This window comes from Xyrauchen texanus, chromosome 39 (assembly GCF_025860055.1).
Source record: "Xyrauchen texanus isolate HMW12.3.18 chromosome 39, RBS_HiC_50CHRs, whole genome shotgun sequence".
Lineage (NCBI taxonomy): Eukaryota > Metazoa > Chordata > Actinopteri > Cypriniformes > Catostomidae > Xyrauchen > Xyrauchen texanus.
In genome coordinates, this window is record NC_068314.1 from 4178787 (window position 1) to 4197523 (window position 18737).

General features: G+C 40.8%; 2 protein-coding genes across 2 annotated transcripts; one reads left to right on the plus strand and one right to left on the minus strand.

The window, feature by feature from the left end:
- The first annotated feature begins 2053 nt into the window (after positions 1–2053).
- On the plus strand, positions 2054–10792 carry LOC127632672 (mRNA turnover protein 4 homolog). The gene is made up of 8 exons (XM_052111411.1): positions 2054–2081; positions 2388–2446; positions 6789–6892; positions 6980–7061; positions 7208–7275; positions 7433–7584; positions 7856–7932; positions 10634–10792. Exons 1-8 carry the CDS (start codon positions 2054–2056, stop codon positions 10790–10792), a joined length of 729 nt encoding a protein of 242 aa, XP_051967371.1.
- A 20-nt stretch (positions 10793–10812) lies between these two features.
- Positions 10813–15783, minus strand: LOC127632673 (aflatoxin B1 aldehyde reductase member 4-like). The gene is made up of 7 exons (XM_052111412.1): positions 15393–15783; positions 14752–14939; positions 14135–14239; positions 12636–12732; positions 12435–12534; positions 12123–12252; positions 10813–11547 (listed from the first exon to the last, which is right to left on the minus strand). The coding sequence occupies exons 1-7, from the start codon at positions 15673–15675 to the stop codon at positions 11386–11388; spliced, it is 1065 nt and encodes a 354-aa protein (XP_051967372.1). The 5' UTR covers positions 15676–15783; the 3' UTR covers positions 10813–11385.
- Positions 15784–18737: the final 2954 nt, after the last annotated feature.

Consider the following 18737-nt stretch of genomic DNA (forward strand, 5'->3'; position numbering starts at 1 on the left):
AATTATAATAAAAATCTATACTCACGCTTAAAATGGTTCAGTATAAACTGTTTATGAAGGAATAAAACTCTTTGAAAGTAACAAAACGTAAAGAATTTAATTTGTATAAAATAAAGAAATATCAAAATGTGGTCATACACAAAGTAACAGTATGGGATTAATTCACGAAGTACACTTTTTATCTCAAATCACACCAATGGACACAATATTACACCAAATATGCAATATATATTGAGTCAAGCTTGACTGGATGTGTCTATCACACTTTCACTATAAATTAACTGGTCAAAAATCACAGGTTTTAAATGCACTGAATAACCACATATGAACGATAAATAAACACTGTGGGCCCACACACACACACACACACACACACACAACAGTTAGTCCCCACACACCCACCGTTGCAGGCCTGAGACGTTGCTGGAGTTCGTGGTGGCCTTTAAAACAACAAACTGGCCGCTTCACTCTCCTGAGCGGGAAACAAACACACAAAGGTACCTGAATTCAGCTTAGACCAATGAGTGACTCAGCTGCACTGAAGAAACCGAAGGAAATCTTCCTCCTGTCGTTGCTGCGCGACCTCTGAATACGGGCCACCGACTCCGCTGCGCGATAATCGTCCTCCAGGATATCGTCCTCCGGTGCGCGGCTGCGCTCTCGCTGATGACGCGCCACAGACTCCTCTGTCGCGGCCGGCAAACTCCCGATTCTCGCGTTAAACTGAGCACTATCTATTCCTCACAGACATCAACAAACAACATCTGAAGTGAGTAAATTCAATCTCTGAGTCTGCCACAAGTTATCTTTAGAATAACTTGTAACACTGCGATCTGTCCCCCAAAAGTGAAGGGAGGAAAAAAAAAACTGCGATGTCGATCGAACATACACAGAGAACTCAGTTACGCTACAAAATAACCCTCGTTAACAAACGTGTGTGTCTTACACACGTTACTATGCTTGATTAGTGTTTTAATCAGATGAATAATCTATTTAACAACTTTTTTGTTACCGCAATCTCTCAGTGTATTTCCGATCGGCTGCACTTGTCAACATCTTCTTTCGTCTCCTCTCGAACAACCACTCACGTTACACAAAAAACACCCGTGAGGGCGGGACTTAATTCCCATAAACCAATAAATTAATGAAAACCTAACTTGTTTGTTAATGCCACGTTTTTCACATGTACATAGCAATCAAACTTGACATAGGAATGACGTTCTTAAAGGAACACACGCATCTTTATACATCACTATATTGAAAGGTATATTTATACACATTTTAGCTCTGAATTAGCTCCAAACAAAAAACAAATAAATTGAGATAACCCATTACCTGAAGAATTGTATTCTACTGGGTTACATATATATATATACTGAATATGCAGAATATGAATATGTGCAATGTGTATAAACTCTCCTGACCTCAAGAGGTGCACTAACGATTGACGCTAAATGCTGTAGTCTTTAGCCTCCTTGTTAGTGCACCAGCCTTCCATGCTGGAGAACAGGAGCGTTAAGGGCCCCCTGGTAGTCAAGGGACCCTTGGCACTAGCCCCATTGGTCGGTAATCTGCCCTGACTGTATGTGTGTGTTTTGTAACAAAACGTCAACTCCACTGCACACTGAACATGCAGAAGACTCAAGATAGTACTGTTTTACATTCGTCACATCTGTGTGTAGTTGACGTTTATAAAAGCTCATTTGATGGTTTGTGTGTAGAATCTTGATGCAAAAACACAATTTTGAGAAGAGTTAAATATGTTTGCATGCGTTTGCTTTTGCGAGAGTTGTGATGTTATGCATGGTTTGTGTGTTTTGAGGGTTTTGTGTGTAGAGTTTAGAGAAAATTAGCTATAGTTTCAGAAATCGTGTGCAAGCAATTGTCAAAAACTGTAATTACGCTACGCCACTGTTGGTCAGGTTAACCATCCTAATATATATTCATGAGCGTCCGTTGAGCACCAGTAGGTGGCGGTGTGATTCCTCACTGTTTGTGAAGCGCTCTGAGATCATCAGACGAGGAAGAAAATACAGCAGACCACGTGAGAGCCATGCCGAAATCCAAGAGAGACAAGAAAGGTACACACTTATTTTGGTTTTAATATTACATTACTGTTTTTCTTTTATTTAGCGTCACCAGAAATGAATTTGAGACATTTCGTCTTGCGCGGCGCAGTTATAGTTTATAAACGGACTCACAAATTAATTCGTGCAATGTTATAGTTAAAACATAATTGTTATTTTGTAAATGTGGTTGACATGTAGTCCAAGATAAATTATTTAATGTCACTAAAGCACTTTAACATATGTCGGTATGTTAAACATTTTAACATAGCGTTATGATATCTTGATATTATCTTAACTATGTATTCTGTCCATTTCCAGTGTCTTTAACCAAAACAAAAAAGAAAGGGTTGGAATCCAAACAAAACCTCATTGAAGAGGTTAGTGTGACTCCCCCCCCCATTGGTCCTCTGTTGGATGACACACACACACACACACACACACACACACACACACACACACACACACACACACACACACACACACAAATTACAATGGTATTACCATGTTTATTTTTTTTAGACATGTCCCATGGTAATAATCAGAGGTGTGGACTCGAGTCGCCTGACTTGGACTTGACTCGGACTCGAGTCACTAATTTGATGACTCGCGACTCGATAGAATCAAAAAAGACTTGCGACTCGACTTAAACTTTGACAGCAATGACTTGCAACTTGACTTGGACTTCAGCCGTCTGACTTGGAAATACTTATACTTTTTAAAACCAAAGATAAGAGTTGTATAATTAAAAATGTGCAGTAAATCAACAATTAATGTCCCAAATAAACTATTAATTTGATTTACAAATCTGCATTTCAATGCTGCTTATTCAACCAATCAGCTTCCACGAAAGCTGGACCAAGTTTGAAGACCGCGGCGCGCATTTAAAGGTGGGGTATGTGATTTGCAAAACGGCCGGCAGATTTTGAAAATACACAACTCATAAGGTCCTACCTTCTCTCCTCCAACGCTGGCCCTGACTCCACCCATTCGAAAAACATGGACGCGCAATCATGCACGAGCGAAAACTCAGATGCGCGAGAGCGAGCCAGGCTAGCATAGGTTGGAGTTTCTGCATGACGTCACCATTTACCTGCTAAGTAGTAGTGGGAAGTTCGGATCATTTTACTGACTCGGATCTTTGAGTCTCGTTCAGCAAAATGAACGAATCTTTTTTCGAGTCATTTCGTTCATTTCAGCAGAATATAATTAAATGTCATGTTAAATAGCCCAAAACATCAAGAAAATGTTGATTCAATTTGAAATAAATAAATAAAAATAAACTATAGGGTAATGCAGCCAAAGCCAATTTATAAGAAACCGAAATGTTAATTTATTAATTGGGTCTTAAGTTTAAGCTATTGCAGTTAGTTCACCTCACCTCCTTTTTCTCCGCCTCTTGTGTCATCGGGTTCGAACTTCAAAACGTTAAAAATACTTAGTTGTCGATGTCGACTCGTCAGTGTCTGTGTGTGGGCCGTGTGGTGTGACACAGCAGCCAATGCACTCACTGACTGCATGCACATGCAGCATACCGGTCCGGATCCGGAAAGATAAATGATTAGTTCAAGTCTCGACTCTTCGGGTTTGGGTTCGGCCGGGTCCGAGTCTTTCGTTCTTCCTGTCAGTCCCATAGAGACTATGCTGTCAGTACCGGAAAGAGAAATGATTAGTTCGTCTCTTCGGTTCGAGTCGTTCGTTCTTCAAGTCAGACTCACAAACCCATAGCACTATGCAGAGACAGAAATGATTAGTTCATCTTTCGAGTCTGAGTCCTTCGTTCTTTTGTCACGTGACAGCTGGTATCTCGCATCAAATAAAACATTAGATTCGTATTATTGACTGCGTCTGAATGTACATTGTTTTATATGTTGGGAATTAACATACAATTATCAAAATATTAGTGCTGTGCTATGGGTTTGTGAGTCTGACTTGAAGAACGAACGACTCGAACCGAAGAGACGAACTAATCATTTCTCTTTCCGGTACTGACAGCATAGTCTCTATGGGACTGACAGGAAGAACGAAAGACTCGGACCCGGCCGAACCCGAAGACTCGCGAAAGATGAACTAATCATTTATGACTTCATGTACCTTATGCGATGTTGCGCGCATGCGCGGTCAACACAAAATGAACGAATCACTCTCTGAGACAACTCGGTAGTCCCGAGTCATATTAAAGATTCGTTCAAAATGAACGAATCGTTCATGAACGACACATCACTACTGCTAAGACCGTCAACATGGCACAACATTCAGCGTTAAGTTGCACCAGATATTATTAACATTCAACAGTCACATAAATCATTAGTATTGTTAGAAAATTGATGTTTTTGAAATGTAAATATATATTGTATAAATATAAAATATATAAAAATATATTGGACGTCCTGGTTGTCACCGAAGTTTATGGCTAAATATAGGGCTGACCGATATAACGTTATCAGATGAGATTGTTATGCGCATCTCGTCAGTAAAGCACATAACATAAAGTGCATTCATTGATTAGTAAATCGCCATCAGCTGCTTTCAGATGGAGCGGCGTATACTACACAGAGCCGTAGTTCACTAACAAGCTGGGCCGTGATAATGAAGGGTAAATTGCCCAGCTTGTCAGTGATGAACTACAGCTCTGTGTAGTAAATGCCGCTCCATCTGAAAGCAGCTGATGACGAACGGGACACGCGCGCCAGGGTGGTGGGGGAGGGGGCATGGTACGACCGTTTGATTGACACATTTTCTGTCCAATGATTCTATATGGTCTTGAAAATGATCGGCTGGAGTTTTTCGAGTCCTGCCCGTTCCACAGATGATTAAATTGCTTAATTTTCATTTCAGTGCTTCTAATTTACAGCCAGTAAGTGGGTTAGGAATAGGATTTCAAGTTATTTTGAAAAAATGGTCAAAAAAGAAAATCACATACCCCACCTTTAAGGACAAGGACACAGCAAAAATGATTCCAAAGGTGATATAATATTGAATACAGCGTTAAAGGCAACAGAAGGATTGCAACATGTAGAACCTGTGGTTCCAAAATTACAGAAACCTCGTCGACAACGTCCAATTTTGTGAGGCATCTGAAAATCCACAGACAGAGGTAATTTACGTCAGCTATGGTTCAGTAACATACATGTCTATGGCAGCACATGGCAGATTTACAGGCTAACAAAGTCTGCATATCGAACCGCAAACTATTTTTTACTGCAGCCATTAGCGTTTAACGTGTTATAGCAATTGGTGTAATGAACTAAATCTACCCAGTGTTTTATCACGCTGTTGTATGACCTCGATAAAGGAACTGCATTTATTGTAACCACACACGATGGGGCTTTTTGAGCATAACTGGTCAGAACGTGCATGTAAACACACTCATGCTTTTGCGGACGCGCTGATCCTCTGTCATGCGTTTAGCTATATTTATTTAATTATATTGGTTATGGTTCTACAAATCACAAAACCGATCATTTACTCTGTTCGCAGCCCTTTACAGTATATAACTCATATATGCAACTTAAATGTCTGCAATTAGCCACTGCCTGGTAATATTTCAGATTTCATTCACCAGTTCAGCGTGTTTAGAGTAAAAGTTTGGTTTGCCTTAATGTGTGTCCAAAGATAAGATCCATGTATCATCTTTATTACCCTCTTTGGTCTTTACAGGTAGATATCGATAAAAAAAGAAGATAAAATTAGATTATAAATTAGAAACTTCTAGATAAAATTAGTATAAATTTACTATAGTAATTAATACTCTGATACTAATTTGCGCAAATTCAACTAGATTAGATTAGATTCAACTTTATTGTAATTGTGCAGAGTACAAGTACAAAGACAACGAAATGCAGTTAGCGTCCAACCAGAAGTGCAAAATAGCAGAAAAGTGCAATGTGATAATCAAGTATAGACAGGTGGTGCATAGGCAGGTACAGAAATATATTGCAGTGTTATAAGAGCAGAATAAATATGGCTATGTAATATGAGCAGTGTATGAACAACATGTACAGATATGTGCAATGTAGTAGCAGTGGCATTTGAAATAGTAGCAGAATAATGTAGATATATGCAGTGTATTAGCAGAATATATAGTAAGAACAGTAAATATGGATAATCTGTATGAACCATATAGATAGATATGCACAGTATAGCTATGTGCAGTGTGGTAACATTATAAGAGCAGTAAGAGTAAGTGTATGTACAGGATGAGAGTATTAGAATATGGCTATGTATAGGTGTAATTACAGTATGCACATTTAAATAAATAATAGAACGGAATGGGTGGGATAGCATAGTGTCCTTGGGGGGGGGGTCATGGGCAGAGCAGTTGCTGTACCAAACTGGTCATGGGCAGAGCAGTTGCTGTACCAAACTGTGACACAGTTGGTGAGGATGCTCTCGATGGTGCAGCGGTAGAATTTCCGGAACTAATGACTTGTTTATGACTTGAAGCTAAAAGTTGAGGACTTGGACTTGACTTGGACTTGCCTGCCTTGACTTGGGACTTGACTCGAGACTTTAATGCAGTGACTTGAGACTTACTTGTGACTTGGAAAACAATGACTTGGTCCCACCTCTGGTAGTAATACAAAGGTATTCTTTGTAGAGTCATGAATATAGTAAACATTCAGTACAATGGCATTACCATCCAATACCATTACTGTATCATAACATCACTGAACTTCATTTCCACAATACAAAATAAACTTTTCTTTCTCACCCTCTCAGCTGCGGAAATGTGCAGACATCTACAGGTACGTGTTTGTGTTCTCAGTAGAGAACATGAGAAACAACAAACTAAAAGACATCAGGACAGCCTGGAAACACAGCAGGTACTGTTTATGTTTTCCTCTTTTTATGCTTTATTTTTAAATTAATATCTAAGATGTTAAAGTACAGTTTGGGTTTGTGCATTTCAGGCTTTTCTTCGGAAAAAACAAGGTCATGATGATCGCGTTGGGAAAAGGACCAACCGATGAATACAAAGATAATCTGCACAAGGTACATCAGCATTAGTCGTCAGTGATTTAATGATATTCAAACAACAATTTACACTGCTTGCTTATATCTTAACATATAGGCAGACGTGATGGCGAGCGAGACTGAACTGAGTCCGTCATTACTCCGTATTGTGGTTTGTCTCGCAGGTGAGCAGGTTTCTGAGAGGAGAAGTCGGCGTGTTATTCACAAACAAAACCAAAGATGAGGTGCAAGAGTAAGTGTTCATATAATTGCAATTCAGACTCCAATCTATGTGCTTTAGTAATCTTAAATGAAACGCAACATTTGATTAATTATTATATTCAGGAGGTTTGTGCATAGACGGATTTGTTTTACGCAATTATAACAAACTTGGCACTGCGTTTTATTAGGTATTTCAGTAACTTTAAAGTGATGGATTACGCTCGTTCCGGTAACGTAGCGACCATTGCAGTGACGCTGGATGAGGGGCCGCTTGAGAAGTTTCCACATTCAATGGAACCTCAACTGAGACAGCTGGGCCTTCCTACGGCTTTAAAAAAAGGTAAACTAGTGTAAAAGCTTGTTCACACCTAGAACAAAGCCGAAAATGTAAACAAATCTTTAGATGAAACATATAAAGGAGGGGGAGAAATGTGAATATGTCTTAAGGAACGAATGTTTCGATTTAAAGACTTTTGTGGAGAACATTTGTTCTCCGTGTGAATTTGTCTTTGTTCATTATTTAAAATGCAGAATGACAGGCTGCTTCAGGGGAATAGTCCCTGTATTGAGTGTATTAGAATCCTCTTTGTCTAAAAAAAAATCTATTTCAGGTGTGGTGACGCTGATAAAGGATTTTGAAGTGTGTAAAGAGGGAGAAACACTCGCTCCCGAACAGGCTCGAATTCTGGTGAGTGTAGAACCATAAATATTATTTTCAAGGTGCACTCAGTAACATTTAAGTTTATGATTGCTGACACCTAGCGGTGGGGTTCTCTGTTAAAGCTGAAGTATGTAACTTTTTAGTGTTAAAATACTTACTTCTATCCCAGCTTAATATGCTGAGACAACTTTAAGCTACTCATCAGTTAATTTGATCAAATACTATGTCTCTCTGTGGCACTATAAAATTCTTCTTTTTATTTTAACAACCCCTTTGACCTGCCCCAAAAACATTACTCAACTAATGGCATGCGTTGGGGGTGGGATCATCAAACCGTTTCAACATCAGCAGATGGGGAGGTCTGGGTAGCTCAGCGAGTAAAGACGCTGACTACCACCCCTGGAGTCACGAGTTTGAATCCAGGGCTTCCTGAATGACTCCAGCCAGGTCTCCTAATCAACCAAATTGGCCTGGTTGCTAGGGAGGGTAGAGTCACATGGGGTAACCTCCTGTGAGTCGCTATAATGTGGTTCTCGCTCCCGGTGGGGCGCGTGATAAGTTGTACGTGGATGCCGTGGAGAATAGCGTGAATCCTCCACACATGCTATGTCTCTGTGGAAACAAGCTCAACATGCCAAGTGATAAGATGCACGGATTGACGTCTCGGACGCAACTGTGATTCGTTCTCCGCCAGCCGGATTGAGGTGAGTCACTACGCCACCACAAGGACTTGGAGCGTATTGGGGAGAAAAAAGAACAGCAGATGAGGGGCGTATTTTGAAAGCTGTTTTGAAAACATTATTTTTGGTGGCGCTTGATGGTTATTGAGATAAAGCGAGTAAAATCAAAGTCCCTTTCAAGGCAAGTCAGTCCACTTGGCAGCCATCTTTGGAACTCTCCCGGTAAACAATTTTTTTATGGATAATAGTGCAGCTCCTATCTACCGGTACTTTATCGATAAAAAAGAGAAATCTCCAAATAGCTGGTCAAGATTATGATCAAAGGATATTTTTCAAATCAGTAGTAAAATCAGACAACAATAGAATCATAAATAGTACTTCTTTCGTTCGGATTGCGTTTAAAAATCTGTTACAGGCTGGTCCAGGTAATGTGCATGCACGTTCTCAAGTTTACTAACTGGCGATGTTTGTTTCTAAAGGAGACTTCCTTTTCTACATCCGCCATATTGAGCGTTCAGTTTCTCCCATTCTTTTTTTTTATACAAGTGGTCTTTCTCTGTAATGCTCATCTGTTCGTGAGATCTCAACATGGCAGCGCTCATGAATGTGTGACCAGCACAATATGTGAATAAAACAGCTTTTTCTTTAAGATTGCTATGAATCGAGTCTTCATCTAATGTGTGTACATCATTTTAAACAGATTTTTTCAAACATTATATTGTAGTATTTATAGATTGACTGACTGACTGACTGACTGACTGACTAATAATTACACATTTCTACTTAATCGGTTTTCTACTGATAAATGCCACCATCCAGTTATGTAAAGAATAACATCTAAAATGCCATTACACTACTGTATGTTCAACAGGAAACAGCAGATTTCACAGGTAAAGGAACATTTACGAATGGGCTACAAGAGCAGAAGACCACATCAGGTTCCACTTCTGTCAGCCAGGAACAGAAAGCTGTGGCTACAGTGGGCCTTCCATATGTGTACCTCAGCAGAAACCGTGATTAATCAGATCAGGCTATGCTTTTCCAGTCTTTAACTGTCCAGTTTTGGTGAGCTTGCGCCCACTGCAGCCTCAGCTTTCTGTTCTTTGCTCACATAAGTGGAACCTGGCACAGTCTTCTGCTGCTGTAGCCCATCAACCTAAATGTTCAATGTATTGTATGTTCAGAAATGCTTTTCTGCATAGCACTGTTGTAACTCGTGTTTATTTGGGTAACTGTCACCTTGGACCAGTCTGGTCATTCTCCTCCGTCATTATCAAGCAGTTTTCGCCCACAGAACTGCCCCAAACTGGATGTTTTTTTTGGTTTGTTTTTTGGCACCATTCAAAGTAAACTAGAGGCTGTTGTGCTTGAAAATCCCAGGAGATCAGCAGTTACAGAAATACCCAAACCAGCCCATCTGGCACCAAACATCATGCCTCGGTCCAAATAACTGAGATAAATTGTTTCCCCATTCTGATGGTTGATGTGAACATTAACTGAAGCCCCTGACCTGTATGATTTTATGCGTTGCTGCCACATGATTGGCTGATTAGATAATCACATGAATAAGTATGTGTATGTGTGCCTAATAAAGTGGTCACTGAATGTAGACAGACTGATTATGAAATATTCCTAAGCTAATGCTATTATGTTTTATTGTTTTTGTTGTTGTCTAATCATTTTTAAATAACAATTGTTCAAAAAAGGTATAAATAAAATGATTATTAAACATTGATTTTGCATATTGGTTTTCGGACATGTAAACATTACAGTAATTAGTATCGACTGGGCAAAAAAAAAAACCGATATAGGTAAATCTTCACTACGATCAGTTTTTTAAAAGTTTAGCAACTAGCAAAAATATTACTGAGTGCATCTTTGCAATAAACAAAATGCTCAAGTTTATATTGTACTGAAAATCTCTTAAATCTTAAAGACGTCCTGTAAGGTTGTAATCTAATTTGAAGTCTGAATGTTAGATCTTTCATTAATATGTAATATTTACATTTTGCATTCATAAAAATATATTTCATGGCCTTTCCATACAGAAACTCTTTGGAATCGAGATGGCAGAATTCAAACTGTCGATTAAGTGCATGTGGAACAACGAGTCTGCCGACTTTGAAAAGCTGACAGAGGGTGAAGATGAGGAAGAGAACAGGAAAGAGGAAGACGACTCAGAGGAAGATGATGAAGGAAATCAATAGAAACAGGAAAAAGACTTTCAATGAACATTTTCTTTATTTGTGTTGATCTGACAAAGACGCATGAAAAGTGCTTTTTCTGAGCACTTTCTCTGATTTGTGAATTCTTTTACCCAGCGACAGTCAAAGTCACCGGAACACTGTGTTCAGTTGTGTGCGTCTGTTTTTGGTTTGTAAACGCCACTGAAAATGTCATACTAGCATTGTATAGTATAAAAACAAGCTACATCAGCTGTAGTGAGACAAACAGGTGATTGTGTTATTCTTACTGGAGAAGTCATTTCATCTCTGTAAGATGGACATAAAACAGATCCTTTAAGATTTGATTTTATACTGCATCCTAATGTCAGCATTTACGGTCTGGAAACCGGTAATAAATTAAGTGCTTATTTCATAAAGCTTGTTTGATTTGCATGAAAGTTTTACTTTCTGAGTTTATTAGTAAGACGAAGGCTGGTCCAACTCAATTTATCACTGTTCATTCATATGAAAAAAATAATTATACCATAAAAAAGTAAAATAATCTCTTGTATTAGTTCTTATAAATCATGGTTCATATAATTGGGGATCCTTTTCTCTTGTTGCTATGGTGCTGTCTAGCGGAAGTAGTTTGGACAGTCGTGAGCTACTAAATCCCAGGCATGTTTGAAAGCGTCCACGACTTCCTGTTTGAGTGGTCCTTCTGCAGCTGCCGTCAGATTCTCATTCAGCTGATCCATGGTGGACATCCCGATAATGACGCCATCACCCAGATCTCCCTGAAAAGATAGACCACATCAGCACAACAGAATTAAATGCCAAATTCGATTCCAATGTTTGGAATAAAATACTAGCTGTGTACTGTGTGCTGCTGAGTAATAGAACAATAGAATGTGAAACAAGATAAAGTAATAGGATGCTACGTTGTTGAGTGTTTAATTCCATCAATGGAGTCCATCTCGAATATAAAATCAATTATTTTACATTTTGAACCCAATTATTATGTGAAAATGCCTTAACTTTAAGCAGACCAATCAAGAAAGTGTTGTGACAGCTATTTCAGTTTATTCTGCAAATGTTGTGGATCATCCAAGTATTCATATACGCTACACAAATTTGCATCCTGTGCACAAATACTAATGAACATTATATACACTGCAGAAATCGTATGCTATTTCTCAAATCACATTTCTATATTGGAACAAGTGCTCCATCTAAAACAAGACACCAGGGGGAAAGAAAGACAAATAACTAAAATATTCACTCATTAGGCTCATCAAAGGCTTTCAAACAGTAATTTAACACTGCAATTGTAAATGGCTTGTGCATTATGTAATTTCCTGATATTTCCCACCTTTAGTTGAGAGTGATGATACATCCAGCGTATAGCAGCTGACGTAAGTGTCGGTTTCTTCGAGCCATATGCTGCTTCCAGAGCTTTATGAACAACATCTATGGCCTTAAAATGACTTTCCTTCCAGTATCTGAAACCATAGACAATACATTCAGTTGAGAGAACTCTTCAATGTTCACTTTAGAGCATGTTAGGTAAAATATCACAAACATTACATTACACATTAGATCTAGAGATTAAGGTTGCACAGGATTGAACAATCAGCTATTAGTTTCAATATCAACAAACTCAAATCGACTGATATTTACGCACCTGTCCCTGTAGGCACCAGCCCAGTTGTTGCCAAAGAATCGACCTGCAGGCTGAACTCCCTCCTTATCTTCATAGTGATACTTCCCAGTGAGCAGCCCACCTGTGTGAAAATTATGACAATGTATGTGGACCATTAATGAGCAATGAAATTGCCTTTAGCTCTATTAGACTGACATAAGCAGAATATGAATCTCGCAATACCTGCCAGGGGATTGTATGCGAAGAAGCGCATGCCATAGTATCTTAAACATGGCAACAGTTCTGTCTCCACTTGCCGTGTGGTTGCGTTGTACATGCCCTTTAGAAGAAAACATTTGTACAATCAATCAACATTATGCTACTGTTTTAAGTGACTACAGCTGACATGAAATCAGAATTGACCTTATTTACTTTCTTAATACTCTGGTTGGGAATCATCTTCATATACGGTAAATGATCAATCAAACAGATAGTCCCGCCCAAATCACACCATTGGTTGAGTCAATTTTGATGTGTCTCATGAGATGCTCAAAACAAACAAAGGCACCACAGAGACACAGTGTTTAAAGTTTTCAATCAAATTAACCAATGAATGGTTTATAGTATAGTCTCTGCTTATTAAGCTAAGATAGATTAACCGAAAAACACAGAAAATGTTACACACTTTAGCTTTAAAGGGGCCTTTACATGGCTTTTTTTATATTTAAAATTGTTCCTTGAGGTTCACTTATAAAATTAGTCACTCATCTCCCTAATTTTTGGGAATTCCCAATTCCCACAACATTGTAGGTCCTCGTGGTGGTGCAGTTACTCACCTCAATACGGGTGGAGGAGGACAAGTCTCAGTTGCCTACAGTCAATCTTCGCATCTTATCACGTGGCTCACTGTGCATGACACCGCGGAGACTCACAGCATGTGGAGACTCATGCTACTCTCTGCGATCCACGCACAAATTACCACACGCCCCATTAAGAGTGAGAACCACTACTCGTGACCACGAGGAGGTTACCCCGTGTGACTCTACCCTCCCTAGCAACCGGGCCAATTTGGTTTCTTAGGAGACTTGGCTGGAGTCACTCAGCACAGTCTGGTGACTCCAGAGGTGGTAGTCAGCGTCAATACTCACTGAGCTACTTGGGCCCCAATATTGGTAACGTTTTTTGCACAAAAAACAGTCATGTATTTGTAAAACATGATCATTTTCCATTCTATTCTGATTGGCTCTCTGCTCTTGACTGACCTACTCTATCCTTGCAATGTCACTGCTGACCGCTACTCAGCGGGGCTACGAAAGTAATAAGGTAAAGTAGGCATTTATGTGTTGTGGAGGCGGTCAGATGCCAATGTCTACCAGAGTGTGACATCACAATGTGGAGGAAGAAAAGCACAAGTCGTTTTAGCAGCTTCATTTCAACAAATGCTCTTTTCGCACTTTGCAGGTGTGGAGGAAGTTTTGAGTTCTGAAACTTACAGTATGTTTATATAGTACAGTGACCTTTAACATGTCAAAAGGCCAAGGAAAATGTAATTCCTCATGTCATAACCCACATTCGTAATCTTCTGATTGAATACCGTTTCAGTTGGAAATATGTCACATTACGTTATTAAAATGGGTAGCTAATTTTTATTGAAAGATGATAATTTTTCATACTTATTTTCCAACTTCTATCAGTCGGTCTGTCTGTTTGACAACCAACAATTCATCCAACCATACACTTACCTGATATACAGTAGGAAGCACCCAGTTATTGTGTTTGCAGATACAGTAGATTTCGGCCACTTCCCATGATGCATAGTTTGATAAGCCCAGCTCCTTGAATTTCCCCTAAAAATCAGCTTTTGGTTAATCTGAATGCATTCAAGCTACATTTTAACATGATGTGTATTCCCTGGTAATCACGTCCATGGGCATTTTGGCATTGTTAGTGCCACGCTCTACTAGTTGAGCTACAGGAATATATCAAATATATATTATACTATATATTATGTACATTCATGCCATTATAAAAATTGCATTTTAAAATGTACAAACATATCAAATGTTATGTGCATATTGGATAATCATACTGATGATGAAAGCTGTAGTTCAATTAAGACCCAAAACACATTGGAAGATTCTTTTAGCATAATGTTAAACGAGTTGCATAATTCTTGTGCAATAAAAATAACAGAGAGACAAATCCTTCTCGTTTGTTCAGTTGGCCTTGCTGATGTCTTTATGGCTTTTAAAAACATATAGGTCAAACAGGCTGAAAATATCAATAATCAAAGTGCATGTCTGTACAGTCTCTACAGTTGCTGTTCTAAGAGCCCTTGTGTATCTGGACGTGAACTGACCTCTTTATAGAGTTCATTGCAGGCCTGTAATGTGTCTTGAATGGGGTTTTGGTGGTCTGGCGCGTGCAGGTAAAAGAGATCAACACACTGAGTGCACAGTCTCTTCAGGGATGTTTCCAGCTGATGATGAACACTTTCAGGTTTGAGTGTCTTGCCGTCCCAGGGGTTTGCTTTAGTGGCAATTCTAACTGATAAACACAAATGGATGCATGATAGCTAAACATTAAACATGTAAAAAATATGTAATCTCCTTTTAGACTATGATGTGATCTTCCAAGAAATAAGTAACAAAACTTTAAGATACGTGCAAAAAGTACCATTGTATTAAAGAGTGCATTGTCTGGAAATCGTTGCATTGTTATATTGAGTTCATAGATCTGATAAACATCTTATATAACACAAAGAACCGATTCACATAGATTCCACATTTATGAGCACGCATTAAACATGTCTGGGCAGGTACATCAGTTTATGCTATGATTAATAGCTGATTGAATTCGTTTTCTTTTTTTTCAGCCAGGGTATAAAACTCTTTGATCTCACAGAGTAGCATGACGTAACCCCTGCAACAGTATCATGTGATCTACTTATTTCAATGATGACAAGAGTGACTATTCGGTCTGTATATAAAGTCTTCATACCTGTTTTGGGGAGCTCCAGACCTCCTATGATGGTCTCTGATTGTCCGTCAGTGTACATGTATGCAGTGTCCAGCTCATTGTGCCCGCGCTCAAGGAACACCTGGACCATTTGCGCGCTCAGGTGCGGGTCCGCGCGTCCACCGAACGCCATGGAGCCGAGCAGCGTCACGGGGAGTTTAGAGTGAGACATATTGCGGAGCTGTTTAAAGTGAGCTGTTTTGAACCCGGTAAGAAATGTGTGGTGAACTGCATACAGGCTTGCTCTGGCAACAGCGCACAGCATAATAAACTGGCGGTAAAACACTGCAGTTAAGTTGTAAAACCGGGTCGAAGGACATGCGTGGACTGAGGGAGCGAATAAAAGTGCTGAACATGTAGGAAACGTAGAGGGGTTGTGTCGCGCGCGGGAATGCCATTGGTCAACATATGGAGGTGGACATCGGAAGGTTCAAAGTTTATCGGCTGGTAGAGCATGGCGCTAGCAACTTCTAGATCGTGGGTTCTATTCCCCGTGAACAAAACCGAATCAAATGTATAGATCTACCTTAAATCGTAGGTAGATCTACCATGGATCGTAGAACATGGCGCCGCAGATGGCCGCCTCGGTGTGGAGCTCTTCAATTCTTTTGTTGTTTTTGTTAGTTTGTCCTGTGTTTAGCAATCTTTTACCAATCAGTTTTACCAGGGACGAACTGCTGAACATTCAGCAGCACATACCAGATAATCTTTTCCCGGTTTTTCAATATTCGGACGTTTTGCTGGACATTTTAGTTGGAGGCGCTGCTGTGTTGTTTAGATGCGCTACGAGACGCAGGCGAGGGAGACGAGCTGGCGCGCTGGTTAAACTCCGTCAGCGCGGCGTTCGAACAGCACTGCCGAGCATTCATCTCGCGAATCTCCGCTCTCTTCCCAACAAAACGGACGAACTACATCTCCTCACACATACTAATAAGGACTTTTCAAACTCTGCTGCACTGTGCTTCACTGAAACCTGGTTGAGTGAAGCCATTCCGGACAGCGCATTACATCTGCCGGGCTTCCAGCTGTTCAGAGCGGATCGCATCGCGGAGTTAACGGGGAAAACGAGAGGTGGTGGAACATGCTTTTACATCAACGAAAGTTGGTGTACAGATGTAACAACACTAAAGAGGATGTGCTGTCCTAATCTGGAAGCGCTCTTTATTAACTGTAAGCCGTTCTACTCGCCGCGGGAGTTTTCTTCGTTTATTCTGGTGAGTGTTTACATTCCTCCAAACGCGTCTGGGAACTTAGCGCTGCAACAGCTGGCTGATCAAATCTCAGACACAGAACAACAATACCCGGACTCAGTCATTATTATTCTTGGGGACTTTAACAAAACAAATCTCACACGCGAACTGCCCAAATACAGACAGCACATTACATGCCCCACCAGAGACAGGAATATACTGGACCACTGCTATACTACATTAAAGGATGCATATCGCTCTGTCCCACGTGCAGCTTTGGGTCTCTCTGATCACTGTCTGGTTCATCTTCTCCCGACCTACAGGCAGAAATTAAAATCAACCAAGCCAGTTGTAAGGACTATAAGGAGATGGACTATTGAAGCAGAGCTGGAACTACAAGCCTGCTTTGACTGCACTGATTGGAGTGTTTTTGAAGCTGCAGCTACAGACCTGGACGAGCTCACAGATACTGTTACATCATACATCAGTTTCTGTGAGGATATGTGCATCCCTACTAGGACATTTTTGTCATTCAACAATGATAAACCATGGTTCACAGGAAAACTCAGACAGCTTCGTCATGCCAAAGAGGAGGCTTACAGGGGTGGGGATAGAGTCTTGTATAATCAGGCCAGGAACACACTGAATAGGGAAATCAGAGTGGCTAAAAGAAGCTACTCTGAGAAGCTGAAAACAAGTTTTCAGCTAACGACCCGGCATCAGTGTGGAGTGGCCTGAAACAACTTACTAATTACAGGACTCCTACCCCCAACCCTGTGGCGGACCAACGACTGGCTGACGACCTGAATGTGTTTTACTGCAGATTTGAAAGGCCCGATTTCACACCCCACATGCACTCGGACCTTCATTTCACACAACCATTAACACCTCCTGCAACCCCCTCCTCCCCCTCCTGCTACACTACCTGCACTAAAGATCTGTGAGGACGATGTGTGCCGTGTCTTTCGGAAGCAAAGGACAAGGAAGGCTCCAGGACCAGATGGCATCTCACCAGCTTGCCTTCGTTCCTGTGCTAACCAACTGGCCCCCATCTTCACTCAGATCTTCAATAGATCACTGGAGCAATGTGAAGTCCCATGCTGCTTCAAACGCTCAGTCATTATCCCCGTCCCTAAGAAACCAAAAATCACAGGACTTAATGACTACAGACCTGTCGCCCTGACATCTGTGGTCATGAAGTCATTTGAGAGACTGGTGTTGGCCCACCTGAAGGACATCACTGGACCCTTTCTGGACCCCCTTCAATTTGCTTATCGAGCAAACAGGTCTGTGGATGATGCAGTCAACATGGGTTTGCATCATATCCTGCAACATCTGGACAGACCGGGGACATACGCAAGGATCCTTTTTGTGGACTTCAGCTCGGCTTTCAACACAATCATACCAGATATACTCCGGACTAAGTTAAACCAACTCCCTGTTCCCACCTCTACCTGTCAGTGGATTACCAGCTTTCTGACGGACAGGCAGCAGCTTGTGAGGCAGGGAAAATTCACTTCCACCACCTGTACCATCAGCACTGGTGCCCCCCAGGGATGTGTGCTCTCCCCACTACTCTTCTCCCTGTACACCAATGACTGCACCACCAAGGACCACTCTGTCAAGCTCCTGAAGTTTGCAGACGACACCACTGTCATCGGCCTCATCCGAGATGATGATGAGTCTGCGTATAGAAAGGAGGTTGAACGGCTGGCTGTCTGGTGCAGTCAAAACAACCTGGAGCTGAACACGCTCAAAACAGTGGAGATGATTGTGGACTTTAGGAGGAACACCCCAACATTGTCCCCCTCACCATTCTAAACAGCACTGTGTCAGCAGTGGAGTCATTCAGGTTCCTGGGCACTACCATCTCACAGGACCTGAAGTGGGAGATACACATCGACTCCATTGTGAAAAAGGCCCAGCAGAGGTTGTACTTCCTTCGCCAGCTGAGGAAGTTCAACCTGCCACCAGTGCTGCTGAAACAGTTCTACTCAGCGGTCATTGAGTCTGTCCTCTGCACTTCAGTAACTGTCTGGTTTGGTGCAGCCACGAAATTAGACATCAGAAGACTACAAAGGACAGTTCGGTCTGCTGAGAGGATTATTGGTTGCCCCCTGCCCTCCCTTCAAGAACT

Bases quoted from the DNA above. Each gene is read 5' to 3' on its own strand.
- LOC127632673 (XM_052111412.1), bottom strand. From the start codon at position 15,675: ATGCTGTGCGCTGTTGCCAGAGCAAGCCTGTATGCAGTTCACCACACA. The intron at 12,535-12,635 runs GTATTGCGAGAT...ATTTTCACACAG, and splicing joins CGCATACAATCCCCTGGCAG to GTGGGCTGCTCACTGGGAAG. The intron at 11,548-12,122 runs GTGGGAAATATC...CTATCTTTTCAG, and splicing joins ATCATCACTCTCAACTAAAG to GGAGATCTGGGTGATGGCGT.
- LOC127632672 (XM_052111411.1), top strand. From the start codon at position 2,054: ATGCCGAAATCCAAGAGAGACAAGAAAG. The intron at 2,447-6,788 runs GTTAGTGTGACT...TCACCCTCTCAG, and splicing joins AACAAAACCTCATTGAAGAG to CTGCGGAAATGTGCAGACAT. The intron at 7,276-7,432 runs GTAAGTGTTCAT...GCGTTTTATTAG, and splicing joins ACCAAAGATGAGGTGCAAGA to GTATTTCAGTAACTTTAAAG.